Source organism: Balaenoptera borealis, assembly GCF_965194805.1.
Source record: "Balaenoptera borealis genome assembly, chromosome: 4".
Taxonomy (NCBI): domain Eukaryota; kingdom Metazoa; phylum Chordata; class Mammalia; order Artiodactyla; family Balaenopteridae; genus Balaenoptera; species Balaenoptera borealis.
This window is the reverse complement of record NC_138861.1, coordinates 86,435,900-86,463,033: the sequence shown is the minus strand read 5'-3', so window position 1 is coordinate 86,463,033 and position 27,134 is coordinate 86,435,900. Positions and strand designations below refer to the sequence as shown.

Here is a 27,134-nt window from a genome sequence, read left to right as displayed (position 1 = left end):
TGTGAATACACTGTAAAGGAGCAAGAATTGAAACAGGGAGAATTGCACTGGTCTGTGTAAGGATAACAGTGGATTGGATCAGGCTATTAAGAGTGGACATGGTGAGAAGTGGCCGGGTTCTGGATGTATTTTGAAGGTAGTCAAACAGGATTGGATGTGGGTATGAGAGAAGAAAGATGATTCCAACATTTTGGCTTGAGTAACTAACAGGATGAGTGGCCATTTATCAGGTTGGGGAACAGGTTTTTGGAGATGAGTTGTTTGTTGTGCACAGGTTAAGTTTGAGATGTCTTTAGACGTCCAAGTAGAGATGTCAAGTAGGCTAACAGATACGAACCTCAGGTTCAGAGGAGAGGTCTGGGGCTGAGACACAAATTTGGGAATCAAGAGCAAATTGATGTATTTAAAACAAAAAAGCTGAAGGAGATCACTAAGAAAGCAAGCACAGAGAAGAGGGCTGAACCCTGAGAAACCAGTTAAAAAAAAAAAAAAAGACTGAACAGGAGCCAATGCTGTAAAAGATAACTAGAGGAGGATGTGCAATCAAGGGAGGTTGTTGTTTTTGCTTATTAAGATACCAGAAGTTATAGCATATTTATATGGAAATGGTCCAGTAGTGAGGGAAAATACATGAGAAAAGAGAAAGAACAATGGAGCGATGTCCTTGAGTAGATAAGAGAGAATAAACTTAGTGAAGTCAGCTTCCTGCAGGAGCATGAATAGGTCATCCACAGTAACAGGAGAGAAAGCAGAATACCAGTGCAAACGCCAGTAGGTGGGTAGATGTGATTATAGGAGACTGAAGTTCTCCTCTGAGAGCTTTAGTTCAGCGGAAGTAGGGAGGAAGGTCATCACTTCAAAGCAAGGATGACAGAGTAGGGGCTATCAGTTTGAGGACAGGAAGAAGGTGTGAAAAACTTTAGGAAAGGGCTTCCCTAGTGGCGCAGTGGTTAAGAAGCCGACTTCCAATGCAGGAGAGACGGGTACAAGCCCTGGTCCGGGAAGATCCCACATGCCGCGGACCAACAAAGCCCGTGTGCCGCAACTACTGAGCCTGTGCTCTAGAGCCCGCGAGCCACAACTACTGAAGCCCGCGTGCCTAGAGCTCGTGCTCCGCAACAAGAGAAGCCTCTGCGATGAGCACAGGCACCACAACGAAGAGTAGCCCCCACTCGCCGCAACTAGAGAAAGCCCACGCGCAGCAAAGAAGACCCAACACAGCCAAAAATAAAAACAAATAAATAAATTTATTTTAAAAAAAAAAGTTGAGAGCTAGAGTGAGTGGCTGGGGAAACCAAGTGTAGTTATTGGGCAGCACAAAGGGCACATCTGAGATTTAAAATCAGGCCAAATAGGCATGGTTTTTCTGCTTTTGACCCTAGGAACAAAAGTGACAGTAAGTCCTTTGAGCTTCATGGCTCCAATTCTTAAATCTGCTTTTCCTCCAGGTGTTTTTGTATTATTATAGATCAAAGTTTTACTTCAAATTTCTTTTTAAAGTTATAGCATTACACATATTTTCATCTTAAGATCAATCAAAAGAATGTCAAAAAAACCTTTAATGAAAATCACATTTTATGGGCACGAGTTTCAGATTGTTTCAATGAAAACTAAATTCTTATTCAAAGATATTTTATAGTCCACTTGTGATTAATAATGTTCATTTCTGATATTTTTCAGCATACTTGATTGATAAAATCAAAATCAAAGGCTATTATGTATTCAAACTGACTGAAGAAAAATCTAGACCCAGATTTGGATTCTTCACATCTGATTTCAAAGCTAAATCCTCAATCCAGTTTTACAACGAACTCATCAGCAACAATGGCTTCCTTTCTGAGAACAGTAGTCCTAGATGCAGTCAGACTCAAAGAAACACAGAGTGTATTGTCTGCTTACTTCTTGTGCAGAAGAAACCGCTGATATTCTTTGGATGTTGTTTCTTCTCTACCCTGGTTCTACTTTTATCAATTACCGTTTTTCATAAGCTAAAGAGAAGAAAATTTTGGAAAGCAAAGAACTTACAACACATACCATTAAAAAAAGGCCACGAGAGTTCTTAGCTAAGCTGATCCTACAATATTCATCTGCATGATGGAAAAGTTTAAAAATTCACTCCAGTTCCATATACTGGTAACTTACAGAAGATACACCTATATTGTAGAAAAACGACAGTTTTGAGATATTAGTGATAGCCAAGGTAATGACAATAGATGTCTCCACTGTGTGGTTCAAATTTTCCCTTAGGTGTTAACATCAGTGAATTCAGTTCTTGGATCTAAGGTAAAGGTTTCCCTAGACGGTAAGGTATGAGGATTATCTGATACATTGTTTCATGGAGTTTGATGAGCTGTTTCCTATCATTATTCTGCAGTTTTTTTCTATGAATACCAATAGCTACTTATGATAAAAGAAATTGTTTTGAAAAAAGTGCAACTTTGTTAAGACTCCATAGCAGAGATTTAACTCGTAACATGGGATAGTCAGTGATAAATTCTGTCACTTCTAACAAGGTGCTTTCCCCTTTGGTCAGGATGTTTCTCAAATGGAAAGAAAAAATAGGGTAAGTAGTGCTTGTCTATAGCCAGTTACAGTATAGACTGTAGCACATCAATCCCTTAGTTTTTCTCAATAAAAATTAAAATTATTAAGCACTCACAAAACATCTAATTTTGTGAGGTCTCTTTTTCCAGATGATTTTTTAAAAATAACATTTAATTTCCAAAACTCTCTCATGTTAAAGATCAGATGACTAAGATTAAAGAGAGCTAGACCCAACTGCCTGTGATGACAGGGAAGTCACTCAACCTCACCGTACATGCACAGCAACTTCTTTAGACAAACTGACATTATTCCTCACTTGAATTTTCTAAGGTGACAAGATGTAGCATACTTAGGAAAATTAAAACGTTCTAAAAAGACGAAAAGTTTTTAATTATCAAGTTACCAAAGGACCATTTATCCCATAAGACTTGCTCTCTCCCCTGAAGTGCTTCACTGTTATGACACATGCATATAGAGACCTCTCAAGGTGTAGACTGCAGCCATATCTGGACCTCTCAACTGTGTCTCTTTGGACACAATTCAGAACGTTGGTGGTCTGCATGAGTTGAAACTATTCTTACATTGCAACTTTTGAAACTAGGATTAAGTAAATTCTTAAACCTGAATTTGCAGTTTGACTTTCTTGAACTCTATGCTTAATATTCATTCACTGTATTCTCAATGTTGGAAGATAAACTGAATCTAAACCCATTTATACCCATTCTTTCTTTAGGCGAGTCAGTATTTAAATAACTAACCATTGTCTACTCTCCTGGAATTTTGACTTTAAGAGTCAAAGGAGGGACCTCCCTGGTGGTGCAGTGGTGAAGAATCCACCTGCCAATGCAGGGGACACAGGCTCAAGCCCTGGTCTGGGAAGATCCCACATGCCGCGGAGCAACTAAGCCCGTGTGCCACAACTACTGAGCCTGCCTTCTAAAGCCAGCGCGCCTACAGCCTGTGCTCCGCAACAAGAGAAGCCACTGCAATGAGAAGCCCGAGCACCACAACGAAGAGTAGCCCACGCTCGCCGCCAACTAGAGAAAGTTCACGCACAACAAAGACCCAACGCAGCCAAAAAAATAAATAATTTTTAAAAAAGGAGCAAACACTCATTAAAAAAAACAAAACAACCGGGCTTCCCTGGTGGCGCAGCGGTTGAGAATCTGCCTGCCAATGCAGGGGACACGGGTTTGAGCCCTGGTCTGGGAAGATCCCACATGCCGCGGAACAACTAGGCCCGTGAGCCACAACTACTGAGCCTGCGCGTCTGGAGCTTGTGCTCCGCAACACAAGAGGCCGCGACAGTGGGAGGCCCACGCACCGCGATGAAGAGTGGCCCCCGCTTGCCGCAACTAGAGAAAGCCCTCACACAGAAACGAAGACCCAACACAGCCAAAAAAAAAAAAAAAAAAAAAAAAAAAAAACGAAGACCAAACGCAGCCCAAAATAAGTAAATATAATAAATCTAAAAAAAAGATAAAGGAAAGCTCTTATTTCCTACACAACTGAGATACTAATTGATAATAGCATTAAGTTTCAAAGATACAGATTACACAATTGGTCAATTCAAACAAATGCAAAAGTGATGAGACATCAATTTGCTATCTGGCTGGCCAAATTCAAATAGTAAAATTTGGCAAATGTGTTCTTCTATTCTCCTTGTTCCAACTGCACCCCTCCTTCAAACTTAGCAGATTTTAGGTTATGTTTTCCAAGGAATTTTTTGTATTTTTTTTGAGAACCACTTAGTTATTGGGCTTGAGGCTATACACAATTACAATAACTAGTCAATTATTTTAATTTTACGGATTATCAGTTGAGCAACTCATCAACTCTTTAACCTCTAACGTCCAAGGTTTTGAAAAAGAAATGCATATTCAGTCATAGGAATAACAAAGCTTTAGAATTAAGGTTTTGCTTTTATGGTCTCTACTTTGTGTTTTGATTAAAGTATCTTGTACTCATGGTTTGTTTAGTCCACTAAACAGCATTATTTTATGTCTTTACATTTAGTGCTTAAGACTTATGACCCCCCTTTTTAAACTTGTTGCCTTGCCATAAATTCTTGCAAATAGTAAAGTCCCTAACCCAATGCTTACCTTTTTTTTTTTTTTGCCACTTGGGAAATTTTTTTTTTTTTTTTTTCTTCTTTTTAAACTTATTTTTTGGCCACACCATATGGGAATCTTAGTTCCCCAACCAGGGATCAAACCCACCGCCCCCTGAAGTGGAAGCACAGTCTTAACCACTGGTTTAAGCCATCATCATACAAGAGTCCCTAGGTAAACATTTAAATCTGGCTCATGATCAATTATATTTCCTATTCAAGTTTTTCTTAAACTCATTTTAAAATCATAAAGGGTCGATTAGGAACTGTTGATAGCTTTTGACAGGGTAAGATCTTTAAATTTAAGCTTTTCTGAGACTTGGAAGAAAATCATCTTAAAATGTAGCTTGTGTTACTTTGTATATTGTAACATTACTGTTGTATTCAATGTAACAAACCTTTCACTAAAAAGTCTAATATATATGGAAATATCACAACTATGGTGTTTAAAGAGCCTCTGGAAAATGAGGTCAGTACATTGTGACTAGGTGTTTAATTCTCGATGTAATTTATTCCAAATAAACCGGTTTATGCTGATTATTTATATTCAACTAACAATCTGGTCAGTTTTAAGAACTGTGGAATGTGAATGGGTTTGGTGTTGTAACTGGGTTCTGCCCCAACACTGCCTCCCCCATCCTCCCAAACTGTGTGCCAACTGGGTAACTTACTCCTGAGTATGTTTTCTGATTATACAACGTGGACTCCTACACCTCAAAACTGAAAAAACACACACGTGCTTATCCATAGTAAACACAGAAAAACGTGGAGGTCTTCCCTGGGGAGAACTAGACTTTCATTTACCACATCCAAGTTACTGAATGGAAATAACTCCTTAGCTTCAACCAGACTGCAATAGTTACGCTGTGAAGGTCTCATACCACCCACTTCACTCTTGGAGAGCATCACACTTACTCCCACAGCTGCTACTACCGCCTATATGCTGACACTCTTCAACAGTAACACCTCTATCCCTCTGCAATATTGCCACTTGGAAATTACTTCCTCAACCCTCAAATTCTGTCAACACCTTCCAAAACATCTTTCTAGTCCCATTACTATTACTGAATCTGCATAACTTGAATCTCCCTGGCAATCTGGGAACCATTCACTCAGCAAACAGCTAAGTGCCAGACATTTTTCCAGGTTCTTTACTTGGAATATCCCAGTGTAGAAAAGACCACATCCTCATGAAGGTTAGACTCTAGCAGGAAAAAAGCACACAATCAATACACAACAAAGTAAACTATTAATATTACATTATAAATACTATGGACAAAAACAAGTGAAGCAGGGTAAGGGTATGCTAGGATGGGCATGAGGAATGAGCACAATTAATAGGATGGTCAACATAAGCTTCACTGAAAACACTGGACTATAGACTTGAAGATAACCTGTCACTCCAAAGGGAAAGACAACTTGAAGGCTTTAAGGCAGTGGTATTGAGGAGCAGGAAGGTCAACTCAGTCAGTGTAGTCAGAAAGGTTACAGGGGAGTTTGAAAAATGCATTCTGGCTACTGCTGAGAACAGATGGGGGAGGGAGAAGCAAGGGTGGATCAGTTTAAAGGGTTTTGGCTTCATCTTCTAATTGTGAAAAATTTCAAAACTTTATGCAAATAGGAATAGTATAGTGAATCCCCATCATTCAGCTTCAACAAATATCAATGTATTGAAACTCTAGACCTAGAACCCCATCCAATGCCTACCTCAAACCTCATCTAAAATATTTCAAAGCAAAACTTACATTTACAATTTCATCCATTTCTTAAATACTTAACCATTATCAAACCAAAGATTATTAACTCAATATAAAAATTAATTTCATTTATCTAAATGAAGATCTTTTAAAATCCTTATGTTCCAAATGGGTTTTATTTTTTCTTGCTTAGTTCCTGAACATACCTTACTTTGAAGGCACAGCCCACAGATTTTTCTAACAGACTAGACACACAGGATGTAAGAGAAATCAAACTTGAATGTTAAGTTTTGCCTGAGAAATCATAAAGTTGGAGTTTCTATCAAGGAAGAGATTTAGAGGCAATCCTATTGAGTTAAGATAGTCTAGTATGGTAGTGTATCTAAAGCATGACACATGGAATGAAGAGACTATGGAAGGGTTATAAGTTTTTTTTAGATATCAAGGACTAGGACACAGGAGTAAATGGCTGAAATTACGCTAAAACAAAGAACCTTGGGCCACAGCAACCATGTTTATCATGAATATAAATTAACTCCATCTTCTAATATCACTTCTCAGCTGCTTTTTCACACAAAGTTACTGTGACTCAGGCACTTGCCCTCACAAATATTCAAATTCGTGCCTCTGCGAAATTACACATACCTTCAGGACATCTCCCAAAGTTCTTCATCCAATAATGAACAACCACAGTGTCACCTGTCACTGGTACCCATATTCCTCTTGCCTGAAATACCCTTGCTATTCCTTCAAACCACTTCTCCCATTAAGTCTTACTTTAAAAAACCCTTCTATTCCTTCTGTTATTGTTCTTAGCACACTAGAATTTACTTAGCTGCTTACTGGCCAAATAGTTGGAAAGGATAATCAATTTAAGAAAAAGTCCCAAGTCAAAAGAGCTTTTATTCGTTTTTAAAATATCACATATGAGTCTGGCCTCTTGCAGTTTCTGTAACTGGATCACTGTAAAAAGAAATGAAAATGTCAGTAAATCTCCATCAATATCCTTGGCCCAGAAAAGTTCTACTCTGAATCATCTAAAACATACTTTAAGACTATGACTTACTGGTTCATAGTAAAAACGTGTCAACTCTCTTATTCTGCCAAATTTACTGTGTTCCAGAATGCAGCTCTCCATTTTCTACCTTTGCTACACCTCCAGTTTAAGTCTCTTAATCAATTAAGACCCCCAACTAAAGCAGTTAATAAAATTTATATGGACATTACAAGAACCTACCTCAGATCTTATTCATCAGCCTGCTGAACTGTTCCTTTTTCAGAAACATAGATACCATCCAAAAATTTTCTGATATCCTTGTTTTTAACTGTTGTGGCTTGCTGAATCAAAGCAGCTGTAAGAGTGAAAAAGATAAGGCAATTATTTTATCAGCCAAACCCATCATAAGCAAGTATTTTATTACGTGCTATATACTTAAAACCCAAGTATCTTTGGGATAGTTTATTAGAGTCCCACCATTTAAAAAAACTCACCAATCTTTTTGTCTATCTCATTGTTCTGCTTTCTCTCTCCTTCCCCGTAATTTTTTTATTTACAGTTACTTATGTTTGATTGCTCTATTAGAGGTATAACAAATTACACTTGAGTCCTTTTGTCCCTATTAATATCCAATGTACTTGAGTCTTCTGTTTCTTTTGTGCCTTCACATGTCTAATTGTTTTTCTGTACACAGAGTTCCTAAGTGTGTTTTTAATTAACTGACCAGTGTCTTTACAAACTCCCCATAGAACACTGTAAGTAAAATAAACGGATGAAAAAAAAAAGAAAAAAGCTCACTAAAAGAACATATACCAGGTTTTCAACTACAAGATCTAGGTAAGATTTTATGGGCATAATCAAGCACAGTAAACATACAAACCTGAATTTGACACAAGTTCAATGTCATTTCCTTCAAGAATCAACTCATCTTTCTGGGCTTGAGATACTGAACAAGCAACACCTAAAAAGGTAAGAGAGCATGTGCATAGTGTCAACATAAAATTTGTAGCATATTTAAAATATTTAAATTAAGTAGCAATTTATTCCATTTAAAATTCCACACACCAAAAGAAATTGTTTTGTAACAGAATCTGTATTATCTGGGCCAATCTTGTATTCCTGCTTGAATGAATCTGTCCCAGACTGATTACAGACTATGATTCAATTAAGGAGTATGAGAAAAAGGTATTCAGCTAGTAGGATTTAGCTGTACAAAGATTTGTATCCAGTCTTACTTTTACTGTATATTTGGTATTCCTCAAAGCTCATTTTTCACCTAAGGGTTCTCATTAAGTATTGCTGACCATAGCAACTATCATATATTTTTGTAGAGCCATTAATAGGTACAATCCCTTCTTCCCACCCCCACCCAATTCAACAGAATCAAACAGCATCGAGAGCACTAAGTTTTAAAACTTTTTAAAGTTTCAGTGTTAACTATGCATCAGACAAGAACTATTTTTAAAACGCATTTCAAATTCAAGTCATTTAATCATGAGACGTTCCCAATTTTACAGATGAGTAAAATGAGCTAATAGAGGTAATCTGCCCAAGGTTGACAGTGAGAGCTGAGACTTGAAACTAGGAAATCTAGGTATTAACCTCTATTCAAATGGTCTTTTTTTGGATTTCAGTTTGCAAAACCAATCACAGCTCCCATGGCCTGCAAACTACCCCAAATGTAAGCCTTCAAGAACCACAACTGGTATAAATATGATACAAAGCAATAACCAAAATGGATAATTCTGAAATAAATCTGGTCTTATTTATGGCTACCCCAAAATACCAGCCTTCACAAGTAGAAAGAAAATTTCTAAACCATACCTGGCCTCATCCGAACCCTGCGGATGTACTTTTCACCCAAAAAATTTCGGATTTCAACAAGAGAACCAGTCTCCTGAATAACAACGTTGATGGGGAAGTGAGCATACACAGACCTCATCTTGTAACGGAAGCCCTAGGTTAAATAAACAAACTATTAGCAATGCTGAGAAATTTGAAAGGATTTCCAGTTTTTCTCTGAAAACCAAGTATGAGTTGCCCTTTTATAAGGAACATTTACATATTTGTCAGGGCTGTCTCCCTCCCTGCACCTAGAAAAGGATGACCAAATCTCTAGAAATTACCAATGGAGACTTTAGAGGAAAATTTCCTCCTTCCTGACAAAGGAAACTGAAACAGTTCTCACACAGCACTCATTGTCAAGGTTTTGTAAAATGTTATCACCCATACCAAGCCTTACAACAATCTTACACACAAACGTGTTTCTGTATCTCCTCACTGGACTGTGAAGCTCCTTAAGGAAGTATGTATTTTACCACCTGCTATGCCCACGGTAAACAATGCTAGTTTCCCATTAAAGAAGAACCCCAAAGCCCTTCATCTTAGACATCAAGCTAACATACTGAGTTACTAAGGTACGCCAGGTCACAAGAACTGATGACACCAAGACAGGCCCCCCGCCCTCAAGGAACCTAACCTGGTATGTTTTTAAGGAAATGGACAGGGAGCTCAGAAATTAGGTCCACCTTTTTCTATCCCTACAAGAGGTCCTGGTGGTGACAGGCATAAAACAAGAAACCAAAGCCTACCCTGTATGTTACATTTTTTAATATAAAAAAAAAAAGCACGCTGAAGGTGAGTCCTATTTTGTGTGGAAAAAACACCATCAGCATACTATTAAGACCATCTGGTCTTTACTCTTATTTATCACTCAATCTTTACTCACATCACTTAATCCTAAGACCTAGGAATGTCTATTAAACACATTTGCCAAGATCACTTTTTCCCAAGTACTTAATAAGTACACATAACTCACTAAATTATATGCATAATCTATTCTCTGCAGCAGACATTTATGTTGCATACATAAATCACAGCTGAGAAACCTCCCCTTCCAAAACAAAGTAGTCTGGTTAACCTGCTTACCAGTGTAACGCCCTTGATCATGTTCTGTACATGACTACAGATAGTGCGAACAGTGGCCAGTTCCTTCCTATTCCCCCACCATTTGTCAACCCGGAGCTGTAACAGAACAAAAACTTTAGAAAATTCTTTCCAGTAGTAAGTAGGCTTGGAAAAAAGTCCATTTATTCACAGTAAGTACTCTAGATTCTAGTATTTGCCCAAATTAAAACACACGTTTTTCAAGGAAAAATTAAACCACAAAGCCCTCAGTTAACATTTTTGTTACTGTATATTACAGGTACACTACTACTTCACAAAGGAATGACAACCCAGAACACAAGTTTTGTACAAGCTGCATCAAACTTCACTCCTTGAAAACTAAAATACCAGGTTTAAAAGACCTACTGCTGCGTTCCTAAGATTCTTACAAAACAATCAGAAGAATAATAAACTTAGCTTGTAACAGCATTAAGACCTGATACGAATGACAACTACTAGTACTGATCTTTTATAATCCACTCTGTTCAGAATCTGGTTTTCCAATTTCACTGAAGCAACAACACCAAAACTAGTTACGCTTCTGGACACCAAACTTCAACTTAAAACACTGAACCTCAATTCCATAATTTTAAAAACAACCCAATCTGATGCTCTTAAATCACAACCTTCCAAACAAGCAACTGAAGTGTCAAAAAAAAACAGAAACAAAAACTCACCCTCTTCTTTTTCTTCCCAAGGAGACTGAGTTCTACGTTGATATGATTGAAGTCCCTCCGCAGGGTGCCTCTGGGGCCCTTCACAATAACTGTGCGTCCCTTCAGAGTAATGTCGACTAGGAGAGAACGTATTCGTGAGGCCTCGCAACAAGGTATAGGGCATGTAGTAAAGATGTAAGAAAAATGCAAACACCAGGTCTCGTACCATTTTCTGGAATGTCGACAGTCTGATTGCTGAGAATGGTCTTCATTCTGAAACAAAAACGCTTGGGGTAAGAAGGCCGCAGAGGACCTGTTTTCGACCAAACTACGATGCACGGAGCTCCACTCCTACCGGAGACCGCAGGCAAAAATCCCGGGAAGGATACGGGAGGACCAGCACGGAGAGCGGCCCCCACTACGCCCTGGCCTGGAAGGAGCAGCTCCTCGGCGGGTGTTATAAGCCCAATGGGCCAAATCCCGCTCAGCGCAACCCTGGGACTCCCATCAAGCCGGCGCCATCCTGGCAAGGCTGAGGAGTGGGGGTAGGCCTAAAAGCCCAGCACAGGGCTCGAATCCCATCGCCACCAAATTCATACGGCGTTCGCTGCGTGGGGAGACAACCAAGATAGGGTTTCTGAGGGCCAGACTCGCGCCGCTGGCTTTCCCTGACCCGATGGCTTCAGATTCCCAAGGCCCACCGACTACTGTAACCAACCTCACCTCGCAGTAGATGCGGCAAAGAGAGGGCGTCTTTCGTCATCACGTTCTTATAGTCCGTAAGAGTCCTGCGTATGGCGTCATAAGCGCGCGACGCGACTAGGCTAAGGCAGCCAATCGCGGAGCAGGGCAGGTTCCACAGGGTCAGGTGTGGCTCAGGTTGTTGGTCATAAATCGAGTGACGGTTTTTCCATCTTTGTTTTCTCGGGAATTAGTGATCGCTCGGCCCTGCTAGAAAAAAAAAGAGAGGGATGTCTCTACGCTGCGGGGGCGCGGTCCGCACCGTGGGCCCCCGGGTGAGCTGCGGGGCGAGCAGGGTGCGGGCGTGGGGTGGGGGGGCTCCCATCCCTTTAGAGCGCCCAATAATGCCAGCACTTAACTGAGTGTTTACTTCGAGCCAGGTACTGTTCTAAACATTTTTCTTGTGGTATCTCATTTAATTCTTCCGACACCCCCACGAGGTTAAGTCTCTGGTACTGGTTTGTTTGTAGGTCTCTCTGGCTGGCGCTGAGAGCTTTTTTTCTGCGTATCAGTGATTTGTACTCTGTATTTATTGGAGCGTTATAGGAGCACTGCGGTGAGCACTCCAGATTCCTACTGTGTGTTGAGCTCTTCTTGTGTACTAGACACCGGTTTGGGCAATTAGAACCCAAATCTATGCTCTAGACTCGAGCGGGAGACCTGGGCAAGTACAATAGCAATCGTGCAGCATTAATAGGCACTGTATTTTTTTTTTTTTAATTCTTGAAGGTTCTTTTGCTTTATAAGTACTGACTCTTGAATTTTATAGTGTTTTGTCCGTGTGTGTTCAGATCTAGAAGCCAATGGCTTCTTATGGTCAACAAATACATATTGAGTGACTTCCTTCTTTAAACACAGAATGTAACCTAGAAAATTAAAACATTAGGTTTGGTTTCCCTTCTTCAAGTTCTGTGAAACTAGTTGAGCACTACCTCTACGTTTTAACACGTATGCTTATCCAAAGTCCAAAGCAGAGAGATTTACTTCAAATTTCATTTAAACGTCCTTGACTCAAGTCAGGAATAGAAAATTCAAAGCTGTAGTGTCTTCTCCCTTATTGCAATTTAAACTTGAAAAACAGACTTTTAGTACCTAAATGGGTTACATGAAAAGTGTGGCATGTTAGCCAGTTCCAGTGTTTCCAAATCTATTCTAAATCCAGCAGGAAATGGTCAGCTCCCGTTCTCCTTTAGGTTTGGTTTGTTCCCCTTGGGTCCTCCTTAATCTTAGATTCTCAGCTCCTACACAGAGCTTGTAAATAGTTTGACATAATTTCTGAATCAGTTCTCTGGGTTTTACCCTTCCTTTTAGGTATTAAAATAGGTTAAAACTTAGTTATTCCAAACCCCACTAAATAAATGTCATAATGAACCCTTTGTTTAGGTATTTGGAAGATATTTATGCAGTCCAGTCAGAGAAGTAAGTTCCTTGCCAGATAAAAAAAAGACATTTTTACAGAATGGACCAGACCTTCAAGATTTTGTATCTGGTGATCTAGCAGACAAGAGCACCTGGGACGAATATAAAGGAGACTTAAAACGCCAGAAAGGAGAAAGGTAATTGAAATTTTGAGGTAATTTTAATGTCCCATTTCTTCATAGTGCATCATTTTCAGATATAACCAAGCCCTAGGGTATATTTTTAATCAGCTTGTTAAATTTAGCTAAAAATCATTAGAAAGAAGTGATAACAAACATAGATAGAATAGGTGACTAGGTGAGATTGTTGGAATCTATTTCTTTTCTCTCTGCCCTCTGACAGTTTTTCTTCACCCTTCCTAGGACTTAGCCATCTTACACCACCATCTCCCATTTTCCATCCAGCAACAAATTTCTTCAGAGAGCAAAGATTATCACCTTGTTACTAGTCTATTACACTTTAATAAGTTTTTCATTATTACTGGGTGTCGGTGATCTAACTTGTTGCTTTGCCTAGTCAATGTACATATGATCTTAGTTTAAAAGAATTGTAAGGGAATTTAGTGCAGAGAGCAAATTGTATTGGGAGATACTTTACCTAGCAACTTCTAGATCACAAGTGGGTGGAAGTCAAAGGGAACCTGAGGAAATGTAGTCTTCACTCCAAATTTTAGATTTTTTTCCACTTAATAACTATCAAAATCTAGAATGTAGAGCAGAAAGTTCACTTGTGGGATCTCTCCTTAATCTGAACAAATATAGAACTTTTTGTCAGTATTATTTTTTAGGGAATGAGATGTTCAAAAGCTTCTTCATTTTTTTATTGGGATGGTGTTACTCTGTGCCTTTGCAAAAGTAGACATGAGCACAGTGCCCTGCTAGACACAGTTATAGGTGTTTTCTAAAGTGGTTTGAGCAAATCTAAATTTCATTCTCTGTTATTACTCCTATGGCAGAAATTAAAAGAGTTAATCCAGGATTATGGGGGGAAAATTCCTAACTAGGAATTGTAATAGTGCAGAGTAACTTCAAAGCTGTGTGATTATTTGGGAACATACTTGTTAATGTATAGTTATATTTGGCTTTCCTCAGGTTAAGACTACCTCCATGGCTAAAGACAGAGATTCCCATGGGGAAAAATTACAATAAACTGAAAAATACTTTGCGGAATTTAAATCTTCATACAGTAAGTTATCAGAGGGTTAAATATCCCTCTTTACCAGAAGCCGTAATTTTTCCATATATCTGTAACTTAAAAATTAATAAAATACGTATCAAAAATAGCAAGGAAAAAAAAAAATAGCAAGGAAAGTAAATAAAGATGTTTAGTGATACATTACTCTCAGTAATGGAAATACATTTAAAGATTATTTTCCCTGCAAAAGAAACAAAAAGTAATTGTATTCTTTAACCTCTCATTTAATAGTACAAACAAAAAAATTTTTTTTCTGCAATTTTGGGAATGAGGGTTTTTGTGTGTTTTATATTACAAATTAAGTACATGCTTGTTGGAAAGGGTATATTAAATGTGAAGCATCCTATATGCAATCTCAAATGTTTAACTGTTACACCACTTTAACTGTTCAACATATACCCTTGCAGACCTTTTTATTTGCACATGTAAAATATATACATTCATATAGGGTTTTTTTTGGTTTTGTTTTTTTAAAATTTATTTACTTATTTATTTTTGTCTGCATTGGGTCTCCATTTCTACGTGTGGGCTTTCTCTACTTGTGGCGAGCAGGGGCTACTCTTCGTTGCGGTGCACGGGCTTCTCATTGCAGTGGCAGGGTTCGGGGCTCTAGGCGCCTGGGCTCAGTAGTTGTGGCGCACGGGCTTAGTTGCTCCGCGGCATGTGGGATCTTCCCGGACCAGGGCTCAAACCCGTGTCCCCCGCATTGGCAGGCGGATTCTTAACCACTGCACCACCAGGGAAGTCCCTTCATATAGTTTTTAATTTAAAAATGGAATCCTAATATCTATATACTTCGACAGTTTTAACAGCATTTTTGAATAGTGAATTTCTTCATAAATATGCTGTGAAGAATGGATAGTGTAAACATGCCTGATGACTAATTTGCTCAATTGGTAAGTATTTTCAACCTGACTGTATTCAGTTCCCTTTTACCCACAGGTGTGTGAGGAAGCTCGATGTCCCAATATTGGAGAGTGTTGGGGAGGCGGAGAACATGCCACTGCCACTGCCACAATCATGGTAAGGCCAGCCTCAAATTCTAAAGTCTAGAGACTGAAAGGAAATGTTTTGTGTCTTTCTCCTACAAATGTACATTATGAATCTCTGATCAGATTTCTTGTTACATATGAGTTTATGAGAAATGTGGGAAAAAACCCAACAGAATAATCCAGCCTGTTATGATCTCACCCTTCTCTGAATAAGTCTATTATTGATTCTTCCATCTACCTGATGGTTAATCATGCACTGCCTTGAGATATCTCTTCTATTAATTTTTGGAAATGTTCTTCATGTTCACTTAACTTGTTATTCACTTTGCCCCTTAAATAATAAGCATATATTTTTCTCCCTCATGGGACTTTCAGTTGGCCCACGTTCATCTGTTCCTAACTGGGCTAAGCTGGACTCCAGGAAGTAGGTTGGGTTCAGGTCTGCTCTAGAGAGCTTTATTCATGGACCGGTGGCTCTCCAAGGCATATTCTTTTCATGGAGGTTGGAAGGAGCACAAGAGGGCAAGCCAACCATCCATGCACATTTGAGACTTCTGCTTCGTCATGGCTGCTATCATTCTATTGGCCAAAATAAGCCACATGGCCAAGCCAAGCATGAGTGGGAGTAGAGACATAACTTCCTCCCCAAGTAGGCGGGCCCTGCAAGTTGCATGGCAGTGGGTAAGATGTATAATCTTAATATGATGGAGTAAGAAATAGGATTAACAATGCAATCTACCATATTATTTATACAGAGGAGTTTGCAGATTGAAGTATTGGGTTAAATATAAATTATGTGCAACTGAAAGTCCATACTTGTCTGGGGAATGTCTGATAAACTGTTGAGTTATATCAGCAAGAGACTATTTAGATGAGGAGCTGGGGATTCTTATGAGATAGAGCTCCTTCTGGAATAATACAGAGCCAACCAGAGAGCTTATCTAAGTTATGCAATGTCAATTCTTGAAGGAAGGAGTGATTCTGAATACTCCATGATGGAAATCTCTGGTTTTATCCCTTGCCTTTCCTTTTCTTTAGTTTTACCATATATGTTTGTATTCCTTAACTGTATTGTTTAGCTTTGAATGTTTTAAATTTCTTAAAAACAGAATCAAAGTTTATACATTCATTGCAGTTTTATTCCCTTAACATTACATTCTCTAAGTCATCTGTTTATTTGATTTAAATTGTAACATTTCTATTCTAGTTGATGGGTGACACATGTACAAGAGGTTGTAGATTTTGTTCTGTTAAGACTGCGAGAAATCCACCTCCACTGGATGCCAATGAGCCCTACAATACTGCAAAGGCAATTGCAGAGTGGGGTCTGGATTATGTAGTCCTGACGTCTGTGGATCGAGATGGTTAGTGCATCATCATTACCTCTTCCAGAAATTGGCTCTTATTAAGTTATGACATCATCTTAAGCAGTGGACTCTTTTGTTTCTAGATATGCCTGATGGAGGAGCTGAGCACTTTGCAAAGACTGTGTCTTACTTAAAGGAAAGGTACTTACTTGTTTTTGCATTTGCTTGTGTAATTTAAGGACTTTTGTTGATCCATGTAAATTCAGTTTATTTTAGGTCTTTACCTTAAAGTAGTGGTTATTAACCTTTTGTGGGGATTATAAACCTGTCTCATAATCTGCTGGAAATTATGTGGTCTTTTATCCAGAAAAGTCGTATTCAAACATACAGATACATATTTGCAGAAATTTTAGGGATGTAGGGACACAAACTTATTCATGGACCTTTAGTCGGTAGAACCCCTCCTTCATATTTGAGTATCAGTCTAAACTTTGAGTAATTTTCTGAGAAGTATAAAACTAGTCTTCCTAGCACTGATTTAAATAAACCATCATCTAGAAGAAGTTAGGATGAGATAAACTCCCACATTGTTAAAATATGTAATCTTGATATAAATTTTATCACTATTGATATGCCCTGGGAATTTTACCCATAACTAACAATTTATTAACATGTAAATTCCATGTATTTAAAAAGCATTTAAAAAGGAGTTTTTTTTATTTATTTATTTATTTAATTTATTTATTTTTGGCTGCATTGGGTCTTCATTGCTGCGCGGGCTTTCTCTAGTTGCGGCGAGCGGGGGCTACTCTTCATTGCGGTGCGCGGGCTTCTCATTGCGGTGGCTCCTCTTGTTGCGGAGCACGGGCTCTAGGCGCGTGGGCTTCAGTAGTTGTGGCTTGCGGGCTCTAGAGCGCAGGCTCAGTAGTTGTGGTGCACGGGCTTAGTTGCTCCACGGCATGTGGAATCTTCCTGGACCAGGGCTCGAACCCATGTCCCCTGCATTGGCAGGCGGATTCTTAACCACTGCGCCACCAGGGAAGCCCTATGCTTATTTTCTACAGCTCAGTACTAGTCTAACACTCTCAGTAAATGTTTTTTCAGTGATTCCCCCAATATTTTCTATTTTATTTTTTTATAGTTCATTTAAAAAAAGTTTTGTTTGCCACCCACAAAATTGATCTCACAAACCACTAATGAGTCTCAACTTGCAGTTAAAAAAACAGTGAGTTATGTGTTCTTTCAACATGTCTTGTATCCATGGGAAGGGTGTGTATGTGGTCCTTTCTACATCTGTTCTCGCATGAAACAGCTCCAAAAAAAACTTTGCAGTTGGGTTTGTGAAAAAGTTTTAGTTTCCCAGTCATTTCTACTACTTGTCAAAGGGAACAGCTTTATGACCTAGTTCATATTTTAATGCTTGAATGCATAAATATAGCCAGAATGTAAATAGGAAGATTAATGTTTAGCTTGTATTTCATTTAAGCAAAGCTCATGACTCAGCAACTCAGAAGATAGTTTTTTTTTTAATATTATTTTACTCTTTTTTTATGATATATTTTAATTATTTATTTATTTATTTATTTATTTATGGCTGTGTTGGGTCTTCATTTCTGTGCAAGGGCTTTCTCTAGTTGCGGCAAGTGGGGGCCACTCTTCATTGCGGTGCGCGGGCCTCTCGCTATCGCGGCCTCTCTTGTTGCGGAGCACAGGCTCCAGACGCGCAGGCTCAGCAATTGTGGCTCACGGGCCTAGTTGCTCCGTGGCATGTGGCATCCTCCCAGACCAGGGCTCGAACCCGTGTCTCCTGCATTGGCAGGCAGATTCTCAACCACTGCGCCCAGTGAAGCCCCAGAATATAGTTTTTAAAGCTCAGAGCACTTGTGAAATATTTGTCTAGAGGAAGGGAGGAGGGCACTATTCATGAATTTTAAAAGAATGCAAAATTAAAGGAATTAATATTTGCATTCACATAAGAGATATCCCAATTTATTTTCTAAAAAAATACAAAGGTTATTTTATATTTAATGTTTCATATTTGTATGTTAATTCCTTTAAACAATTTTTTAACACCTACTTAATAAAGTTTAAAATTCTATATAATCCCCAAATTTATTCTGATCATTATTTACATGCAGATGTGTTTTAACCACAGTGTGCATATTATTTGATGTTATAGGTTTGTTTGGTTTTTTGGGGGGTTTTTTGTTTGTTTTTCATTTAACAGTTCATATATAAACATTTGTGTGTTCATGCTATTCTTGGCAAGGTTCTAAAGCTTACTGTATTGAAACTGATACTGAATGAGTACTGGTGACTTCTATTTTGAGCAACGGTTATGTCAACTCTTTTCCTCAGTTTGATACTTATCTCTTTTTCACCCTAGGAATCCGAAAATCCTTGTGGAATGTCTCACCCCTGATTTCCGAGGAGATCTTAAAGCAATAGAAAAAGTTGCTCTGTCAGGATTAGATGTGTATGCACATAATGTAGAAACAGTTCCAGAATTACAGAGGTGATTTCATATACAGAGTAATGTTGGGAAGTTTGGAGGGTCAGAATCTGCTATATTTTCTCACTTGTTTCAGGGGAGAACTTTGTAATTCGCTTTTATAAAGTGAACTCTGTTTTTAAACAAAAACAACATATGTCTATTGCAGAAAAATTTTTAAATGTAGCCAACAAAAAGAGTGTAAACATCACTCATAATATTTCCACCTAGTAGTATCAATTACTAACATCTAAGTGTAATATATACTTATATATTTATACATGTGTATATATGTTTTGGTACACACACACATAATGAGCATCTTTTTTTTCTTTTTTTTTTTGTAAAGTATCATTGCAAGTGCCATCGAGCTGTTTTTTTCAAAGAACAGTTTTCAGAAAGAAAAACTTACTCAAGAGCAATTGCTTTGATTGTAGTTCTAAAAAAAGACTTTTAACCATCCACTTGGCAATAATATATACAGTAAATGATGCTGAAGAAAAACCTAGTACACTCAGATGTATTTCAGATCTCTTTTAAAAAGTAGATACTATGCTGTCTTACTCTTCCTAATAATTTTAGTAGTTAGAAATAATTACAGATTGTTATTCTACATCAGTAAGTACATTCATATTTCAGAAAAATGAAAAATTTTGGGCAAGATTAATAATTCATTTTCATTATTTTAGTAAAGCATTTGATAGTGATTTTATTAGGTTCTACACATTATTCTGTGTTAAAGAAAGAAGTAGGATAAACAATAACCAGGATTTCTACTAAATCATAAATATATTAGGGAGCATGACTTGAATTCAGTGGAGAAATAACTTCCAAAAAGTAATTTCCTTATTATCAATTGTGTGTGTGTGAATTTTAATATTTATTTATTTATTTATCTTGGCTGTGCCTGGTCTTAGTTGCTGCATGAGGGATCTTCATTGCGGCATGCGTGTGGGATCTAGTTCCCTGACCGGGGATCAAACTTGGGCCCCCTGCATTGGGAGCATGGAGTCCTACCCACTGGACCACCGGAGAAGTCACTGTGATTATTTTTAAATTCATTAATTTGTTTCCTCTCTTCCCTGTGAACTGGTCTCTGATTAAAAATAACAACCATAACAACAAATCAATTACACAAAATAAAGGTACATTAGAATTCAAATGAAGGCTGATTTAACATCACCAGCTTCGTGTCCTTTGGGTCTTATCCATTTAAGCCGTGGTGGTTTGGCCCCTGTTGAAGTCTAGCACACAGCCTGTTCCAACCCTGTCATATCTCATGATACCACCACCAGTGGGTGCCAGTTTCTCTGTTTTCATTTAAAAAACATTATCCAGGACTTACTGGTGGTACAGTGGTTAAGAATCCAGCTACCAATGCAGGGGACACATGTTCAAGCCCTGGTCCCAGAAGATATGACATGGCTGTGGAGCAAGTAAGCCCGTGCGCCACAACTACTGAGCCTGCGCTCTAGAGCCCGTGCTCCGCAACAAGAGAAGCCACTGCAATGAGAAGCCCGTGCACCACAACAAAGAGTAGCCCCCGCTCAGCACAACTAGAGAAAGCCCGTGCACAGCAACGAAGACCCAACACAGCCAAAAATTAAATTAATTAATTAATTTTTAAAAATAATAAATAAATAAAAAACATTATCCTTTGCAGTGAAAATTCCAGAATCATGTATTTTTTTACCTAAGAGATGTCAAGCTATATACTTACCAGCAGAGGGCAGCTTAGTCTTTAGAAATGAACATAAAAGTTTCATTCCTCTGAAATGGTTCAGGTTAAATAGTTTTTTCTTTGTTCAGTATCGAGATTTTCTTCCACTTTTTTCCCCTTCTCTCTTGACTACTCTTCTAATCACTTATTCTCAGTTACAGAATCCTGGTTTCTCAATGAGTAATTCATAAAATGAATTAACTTCATTCATTACTTCCATTCTCATTTTCTCTGCCCCAGGCTTGAAAGGCCTGAAAAGTCAACAGAGTTGGGGGCCTAGTGAAGCTTGATTTTCTATCCTAAAGTAGCACTTAGACATTTGTCCAAAAATGCTACCATTGAACCATATGATGTAGCATGATGTCCAGAATGTACTTTTCTGGTCTTTCAGGTTGCTTGCATAATTATGTACTTAGTTGAGCTTGTGGTTATGGTTATTCTTGCTGACAACAGCTTTGCTGTTTTCAAGGAAAGTTCGTGATCCCCGGGCCAATTTTGACCAGTCTCTACGCATACTGAAACATGCCAAGGAAGTTCGACCTGATGTTATTTCTAAAACATCTATAATGTTGGGTTTAGGTGAGAATGACGAGCAAGTATATGCAACGATGAAAGGTAAAGAAATTGAAAATGAAAACTCTTTTTCCGTTTAATTTGAGTAATAGCAGGAATCCCACTTTGAAGGACCTGTTATGCTTTGTCCATAGTCTCAGCGAAAGTGCCAGTGAGAACAAACATATAGTATATGTTGTAAACAGCAGCATAGAAAGGAAAGGAAGTATGTTTTCTTAAAACTTTATGGAACGATGTACAGGATGCTCAGGATATGAAATTTGCATCCCATTTTATTTCTTACCCTTTCATCAACTAAAAACATGATTTTGTCCACTTTTCTTATTCACTCATTAGACAGTTTTTGAGTCCAGCCAGGTATCAGGCGCTCTGTCAAACACTGACAATCCAAAGATGACTAGGATGAATTCAGGCCTTTGAGGAAGTGCTTACTTATAGAATTGTTAACATAACATGGTGTGCTTTGGACTTCACTGAACCTTAGTCCATTAAATCCATTTGCTTTGTGATTCTTGTGCTTCTTAAATTTTAAAATATAAAAGCTTTTATTTTACCTGAAGATCCTTGCCCAACTTACAGTTATTTATTGGTTCAAAGAGTAATAAGTTCAAATAATAATTAAAAGCTGCTCTTTACAACAATGCATACAGTTAGCATCGTAAAAACATCTGCTAATGTAACGTGTGCTTTTTTTCCTGTAGTACTTCGTGAAGCAGATGTGGACTGTTTGACTTTAGGACAATATATGCAGCCAACAAAGCGCCACCTTAAGGTACAACTACCATAAATTGCCAAATGTTTAATGGTAATTTGAATTAAATCTTTATTTTCTTTAGGTAAAATTAAGAAGCTACTGGCTTTTTAGTGTAGTGTTCCATGTATATTTCTAAGTTCCAGTTTCCATTTTATTATCTGCATAAAGCAGCTACACTGGCACTCATTTGCTGCCCCCAAAATTGTATAACTTAAGTGACCTACAGGAAAAAAAATTTTAAGTTGGGAAGTTGTGTTCATTCACACTTGGTGATCTTGTGATTTGTTTTAGAATTATATGAGAGCCAGAGGTGAAGTAAGAAAAAAAAGTAGGTCTCCCTATTTCTATATTGGACATTTATTCATTCATTCAAAAAACATTTCTTGAGTAGCGACCATGTGCCAGACACCGTGCCGAGCAGAAGATACAGGATGAGTAACACAGTCTTGTCCTCAGGAATCTTTTTTTTTTTTTTCTGTCAGGAATCTTATAGAAATAGGTGTGATTAATTTTTTTTTTTTTTGAAGTTATACACCCAGGTCACTTTAATTTACTGCTTTATTCTGCAAAAGTAGCAAATGTAGCAAATGGCTAATCTTGTTTTAGTGTTTGGCACTCTGTGGTACCAAGGTCCAGAATTCCATTCATGTGAATATGTTGATCCATTCTTTTCATCCAGTCACCATTTATTAGGTGTCACTATGTACCAAGTACTATTCTGGATGCTTTGGGTATGGAGATAAAGGAGACCTGGTCCCTGCTCTCAAGGAGCTGTGATTAATTTTTGATTGTACTTGTTGGTCAGTAAAGGAATGATACAGGTATATAATCTCTACAAATAATCTCATTTTCTTTCCCTTTTGGAATAGCTAATATAATTCCAAATTGATATGTTTCCCCTCCTCTCTAATTTCACTATAATTACGTTCTGACCGAGTAGCCAACAAGTAGATTTTTGTATAGAACCGAAATGATTTAGGAAAATTCTAGAATCTAGAATTAATTCTTTAAATCTAGGTTGAAGAATACATTACTCCTGAAAAGTTCAAATACTGGGAAAAAGTAGGAAATGAACTTGGATTTCATTATACAGCAAGTGGCCCTCTGGTGCGTTCTTCATATAAAGCAGGTAAGTTAGACTGCAGAGCATGGTTCTATTTAGTCCGTAATTTTCCACATTAAAAGAATAATAGCTGTGGTTGTCTTTTGTGGGGAAGAAAAAAAAATTTTTTTTTTTCTGAAGTATCTTTAGGAACTTCGCTCCATAAGGGTAAGTATCTATTTGACAACATTGCTGCTTGTATTAATATCTTTGTGTTTTTCCTCCCAGAAGCAACAGGAAAAAAAATCCATAAGGTTATTTCCCCTATGGAAATGTTTAGTATAATTTTACTATCTACAGTGCAATTTTTTATTTTAACTTAGTAATTAATTTATTTATTTTTGGCTGCATTGGGTCTTCATCGCTGCACACAGGCTTTCTCTAGTTGCGGCGACCGGTGGCTACTCTTCATTGCCGTGCACGGCCTTCTCATTACTGTGGCTTCTCTTGTAGCGGAGCACAGGCTCTAGGCACACAGGCTTCAGTAGTTGTGGCACGTGGGCTCAGCAGTTGTGGCTCGTGGGCTCTAGAGCGCAGGCTCAGTAGCTGTGGAGCATGGGCTTAGTTGCTCCGCAGCATGTGGGATCTTCCTGGACCAGGGATCAAACCCGTGTCCCCTGCATTGGCAGGAGGATTCTTAACCGCCGCACCACCAGGGAAGTCCTAAAAGCCTTTTTCAAGAGATAAAGTCATGTGGTAATGGCCATTACAAGAATAAACAGCTAGTTATTTTTTGGGTATGTCCAAACCATGTTATACTATTAATGATCTTTTAAATGACTGTTACCTAGTGGAGTCTAAATCCTAGATATGTTAAAATTAGGCATAAATTCTATTTGTAAAAATTAATGTTCAGGTGTTAGTAATATTCAGTGTGTTCCTGTAAAGAAACTGAAGACATTTTAATGAACTAACAACAGCTTATCTTAGTTATAAAACCCAAGAATTTGATTCAACACTGACTGACAGGTTGTGGGAATTTTGGAAACCAATAATGATAAGTGATTTATTCTTCAAGGAGCACTACTGGCAAGCTAAAAATATATATAAAGGACCAACATCAGCTTTCAGGGCGGTCAAAGTAGAAAAATGTCATTTGAAAGGACTTTTTTTTTTTTTTTTTTTTTTAATTTATTTAGTTTTGGCTGTGTTGGGTCTTCGTTTCTGCGCGAGGGCTTTCTCTAGTTGCGGCAAGCGGGGGCCACTCTTCATTGCGGTGCGTGGGCCTCTCGCTATCGCGGCCTCTCTTGTTGCGGAGCACAGGCTCCAGACGCGCAGGCTCAGTAGTTGTGGCTCACGGGCCCAGTTGCTCCGCGGCATGTGGGATCTTCCTAGACCAGGGCTCGAACCTGTGTCCCCTGCATTGGCAGGCAGATTCTCAACCACTGCGCCACCAGGGAAGCCCCTGAAAGGACTTTTTATTTTGTTGGTTTGGGTTTTTTTGTTTGTTTTGTTTTGTTTGTTTTTGTTTTTGGTAAGGAAAATTTCTAACAATTATGAGGAAGTGAATTATAAACTTTTTAATTCCTTTAAAATTACCAGTAAAAGGTCAAAGTCTTAGATTCAGATGATGGATTAGGATCTGATAATATGGTTCTACTCTTACCAGATTTAGATGAGGCATGGGGCAGCACGGATTATTCTCTCCATTACTTGGCAAGGTTATGAGTCTTAGGATTCTTGGTGATTGTGTACAGATACAATCATCACAATTCTACTTATGTATTAAGATGACAGAGAAGTTCATCAGACTCCTCATAAAGTCAGGCCTGCAGTGCTGAACTCTGCCAATAAGCTTTGAGCCGTGCTCTAACAGTGATAGACTAAATGGAACCCTAATGACCTGAAAAGTGAAAGTGCCCCCTCTAAGCAGCTAACTTAGTGCACAGGCACATCTTAGGGGGTGGAGAGAAAGCAAGCCCATTATAGATGAAGAGCTCTTGCTTCCCTAGAGGGGAATAAGCTAAAGAGATGCCATCAAATCAATCTGCTCAACTGCAGCAAGGTCTGTTTTATAAACATCAGATCCAGGCTAATAATGTAGCAGAATTGCTCTCTGAAATGAATTGTGCCAACAGCAGTACTTTGTCGGTGATGAGGAATAGATGGTGCACATGAAGTGGAATAAATGCACAGAAGCAGCCCACAGATACAATAGGGTCACCCTTTATAATATTTCTTTACTAGAAAGAGTAATGGTAAAAATTGTAGTGATAGAAAAAGTTTTTTAAGAATAACAACTAGGGACTTCCCTGGTGGCGCAGTGGTTAAGAATCCACCTGCCAATGCAGGGGACGCAGGTTTGAGCCCTGGTCTGGGAAGATCCCACATGCCACGGAGCAACTAAGCCCGTGCACCACAACTACTGAGCCCACATGCTGCAACTACTGAAGCCCATGCACTTAGAGCCTGTGCTTCGCAACAAGAGAAGCCACCGCAATAAGAAGCCTGAGCACCACAACGAAGAGTAGCCCCCGCTCGCCACAACTAGAGAAAGCCCGCACACAGCAACAAAGACCCAATGCAGCCAAAAACGAACAATAAATAAATTTATGAAAAAAAAGCTCTTTTAAAAGAAAAAGAATAATGACTAAGCATTATGGTTGAGGAAAGGACCAAAGATACGGGGGATATGTGAGGTTAGAAAATTATTGCCATTGAGATTTGAGAAGAGAAAAACACCAATAAATACAAAAGTCATCTTTAAAGGGAAACACTGAAGTATAATTATTCTGAAATTTACTTTAAATTGCTATTAATGTATTTTCATTTTTCCTAAATAGGTGAATTTTTCCTGAAAAATCTAGTGGCTAAAAGAAAAACAAAAGCCCTCTAACACTTAACAAGACATTCAAGATCACAGGAATTTTAAAACTTTGACTCCAGTTGGTAACAGAAGTGGTGGCAGAATGCCTAGACTTCAGTGGATATATCCCAGTCTTTTTGTTTTACGAAAAATATCAGTAAGCTGTGCATATTTAATTATAATAATTCATTTGTCTTTTAGCATATCTTCTTTGTCCCAGTAAACAATTGCTTGTTATGATGTAATCATAAAACATCTTTGTAAGAGTTTACTGTTAATAGTGTAGTTTAAACAATACATTAAAAACTTCTAGAAAATCTTTTAAGCCTCTATACATCATTGTCACGTTTCATTTCTGAAAAATGACATACTGTGATGAAACAGTCAAAATAGATTGAGATTGTATCTGTTTACTTATAAGTAGCATATGTCCTTTGCATAACATCGTTGGAATAATGTAGAAAGGCTTAAGAGTTTCAGTGTTGACTCTTCACGTTGATATGACTACTTTAGACCTACAGAAGAGTTTTATGTTGATTGCTTGTTTAGGACCTCTATTAAACCAAGACCATGATGTTGTCCAAGATGGGGAAATACAACCTAAAAATAAAATATTAACTCTCATTTTATAATAGTTTGCTACATCACGTGCACTACCCATTTGTTCCTTTCATTCCTCACACCACTCTGGTGAGCTGGCTGTGTCCTGTCACAGTAATGACCTGAAGGGGAATTTCTTTCCTAAGTACTAGAACTCAGATTCATCTTTTGACTCTGAATCCTGTTTTTCTACTACATCTCACAAAGGAAGTACTTAGATGGCAATATTGTAAAATATGTAATTTGGATAGCCAATTCTGTTTTGAAGTTTTAAATATGTGAACTAATATTTTTTTATAAAATGCATAACTTTGAAAATTAGTTACATTTTAATTTAACTCAGGGAGCCATATATACTTTGACTCACTTTCCTTATAGATCCTAACAAATTTTGCTGTGTAAAGTTAACCCCATCAACTTTCCATTTTAACATCTCTGGCAACTACCCTCCTTAAAAATCTATTACTTCACCGGAAAAATGGCTT

The 27,134-nt window shown here is 38.2% G+C and overlaps 3 protein-coding genes across 10 annotated transcripts in view; 2 read left to right on the top strand and 1 right to left on the bottom strand.

The window, feature by feature from the left end:
* The window catches only part of KLB (klotho beta), a 41,090-nt gene extending 33,726 nt beyond the window's left edge, over nt 1–7,364 (top strand). Inside the window, exon 5 of the mRNA XM_082390494.1 lies at nt 1,681–7,364. Within this exon, the coding sequence (XP_082246620.1) occupies nt 1,681–2,063 (383 nt within the window). The 3' untranslated portion in view covers nt 2,064–7,364. The remainder of the gene's footprint in view (nt 1–1,680) is intronic.
* On the bottom strand, nt 7,235–11,691 carry RPL9 (ribosomal protein L9). Of its 2 annotated transcripts, XM_082390788.1 has the most exons (8): nt 11,674–11,691; nt 11,177–11,223; nt 10,972–11,087; nt 10,277–10,372; nt 9,173–9,305; nt 8,229–8,309; nt 7,589–7,703; nt 7,235–7,314 (listed from the first exon to the last, which is right to left on the bottom strand). In XM_082390788.1, the coding sequence occupies exons 2-7, from the start codon at nt 11,220–11,222 to the stop codon at nt 7,597–7,599; spliced, it is 579 nt and encodes a 192-aa protein (XP_082246914.1). In that variant the 5' UTR covers nt 11,223; nt 11,674–11,691; the 3' UTR covers nt 7,235–7,314; nt 7,589–7,596. The 2 variants fall into 2 exon arrangements, with proteins under 2 accessions (XP_082246914.1, XP_082246915.1); XM_082390789.1 differs by lacking the exons at nt 10,277–10,372; nt 11,674–11,691.
* A 95-nt stretch (nt 11,692–11,786) lies between these two features.
* On the top strand, nt 11,787–26,370 carry LIAS (lipoic acid synthetase). Of its 7 annotated transcripts, XM_082390716.1 has the most exons (12): nt 11,994–12,071; nt 12,162–12,247; nt 13,075–13,247; nt 14,202–14,295; nt 15,247–15,327; nt 16,504–16,660; nt 16,747–16,804; nt 18,990–19,118; nt 21,284–21,429; nt 22,089–22,159; nt 23,159–23,270; nt 26,027–26,370. In XM_082390716.1, exons 4-12 carry the CDS (start codon nt 14,239–14,241, stop codon nt 26,077–26,079), a joined length of 864 nt encoding a protein of 287 aa, XP_082246842.1. In that variant the 5' UTR covers nt 11,994–12,071; nt 12,162–12,247; nt 13,075–13,247; nt 14,202–14,238; the 3' UTR covers nt 26,080–26,370. The 7 variants fall into 7 exon arrangements, 6 of the variants coding, with proteins under 6 accessions (XP_082246839.1, XP_082246838.1, XP_082246841.1 ...); XM_082390713.1 differs by lacking the exons at nt 11,994–12,071; nt 12,162–12,247 and adding an exon at nt 11,787–11,966 and having other exon boundaries at nt 21,284–21,393; XM_082390712.1 differs by lacking the exons at nt 11,994–12,071; nt 12,162–12,247 and adding an exon at nt 11,795–11,966.
* The last annotated feature ends 764 nt before the right edge of the window (nt 26,371–27,134 follow it).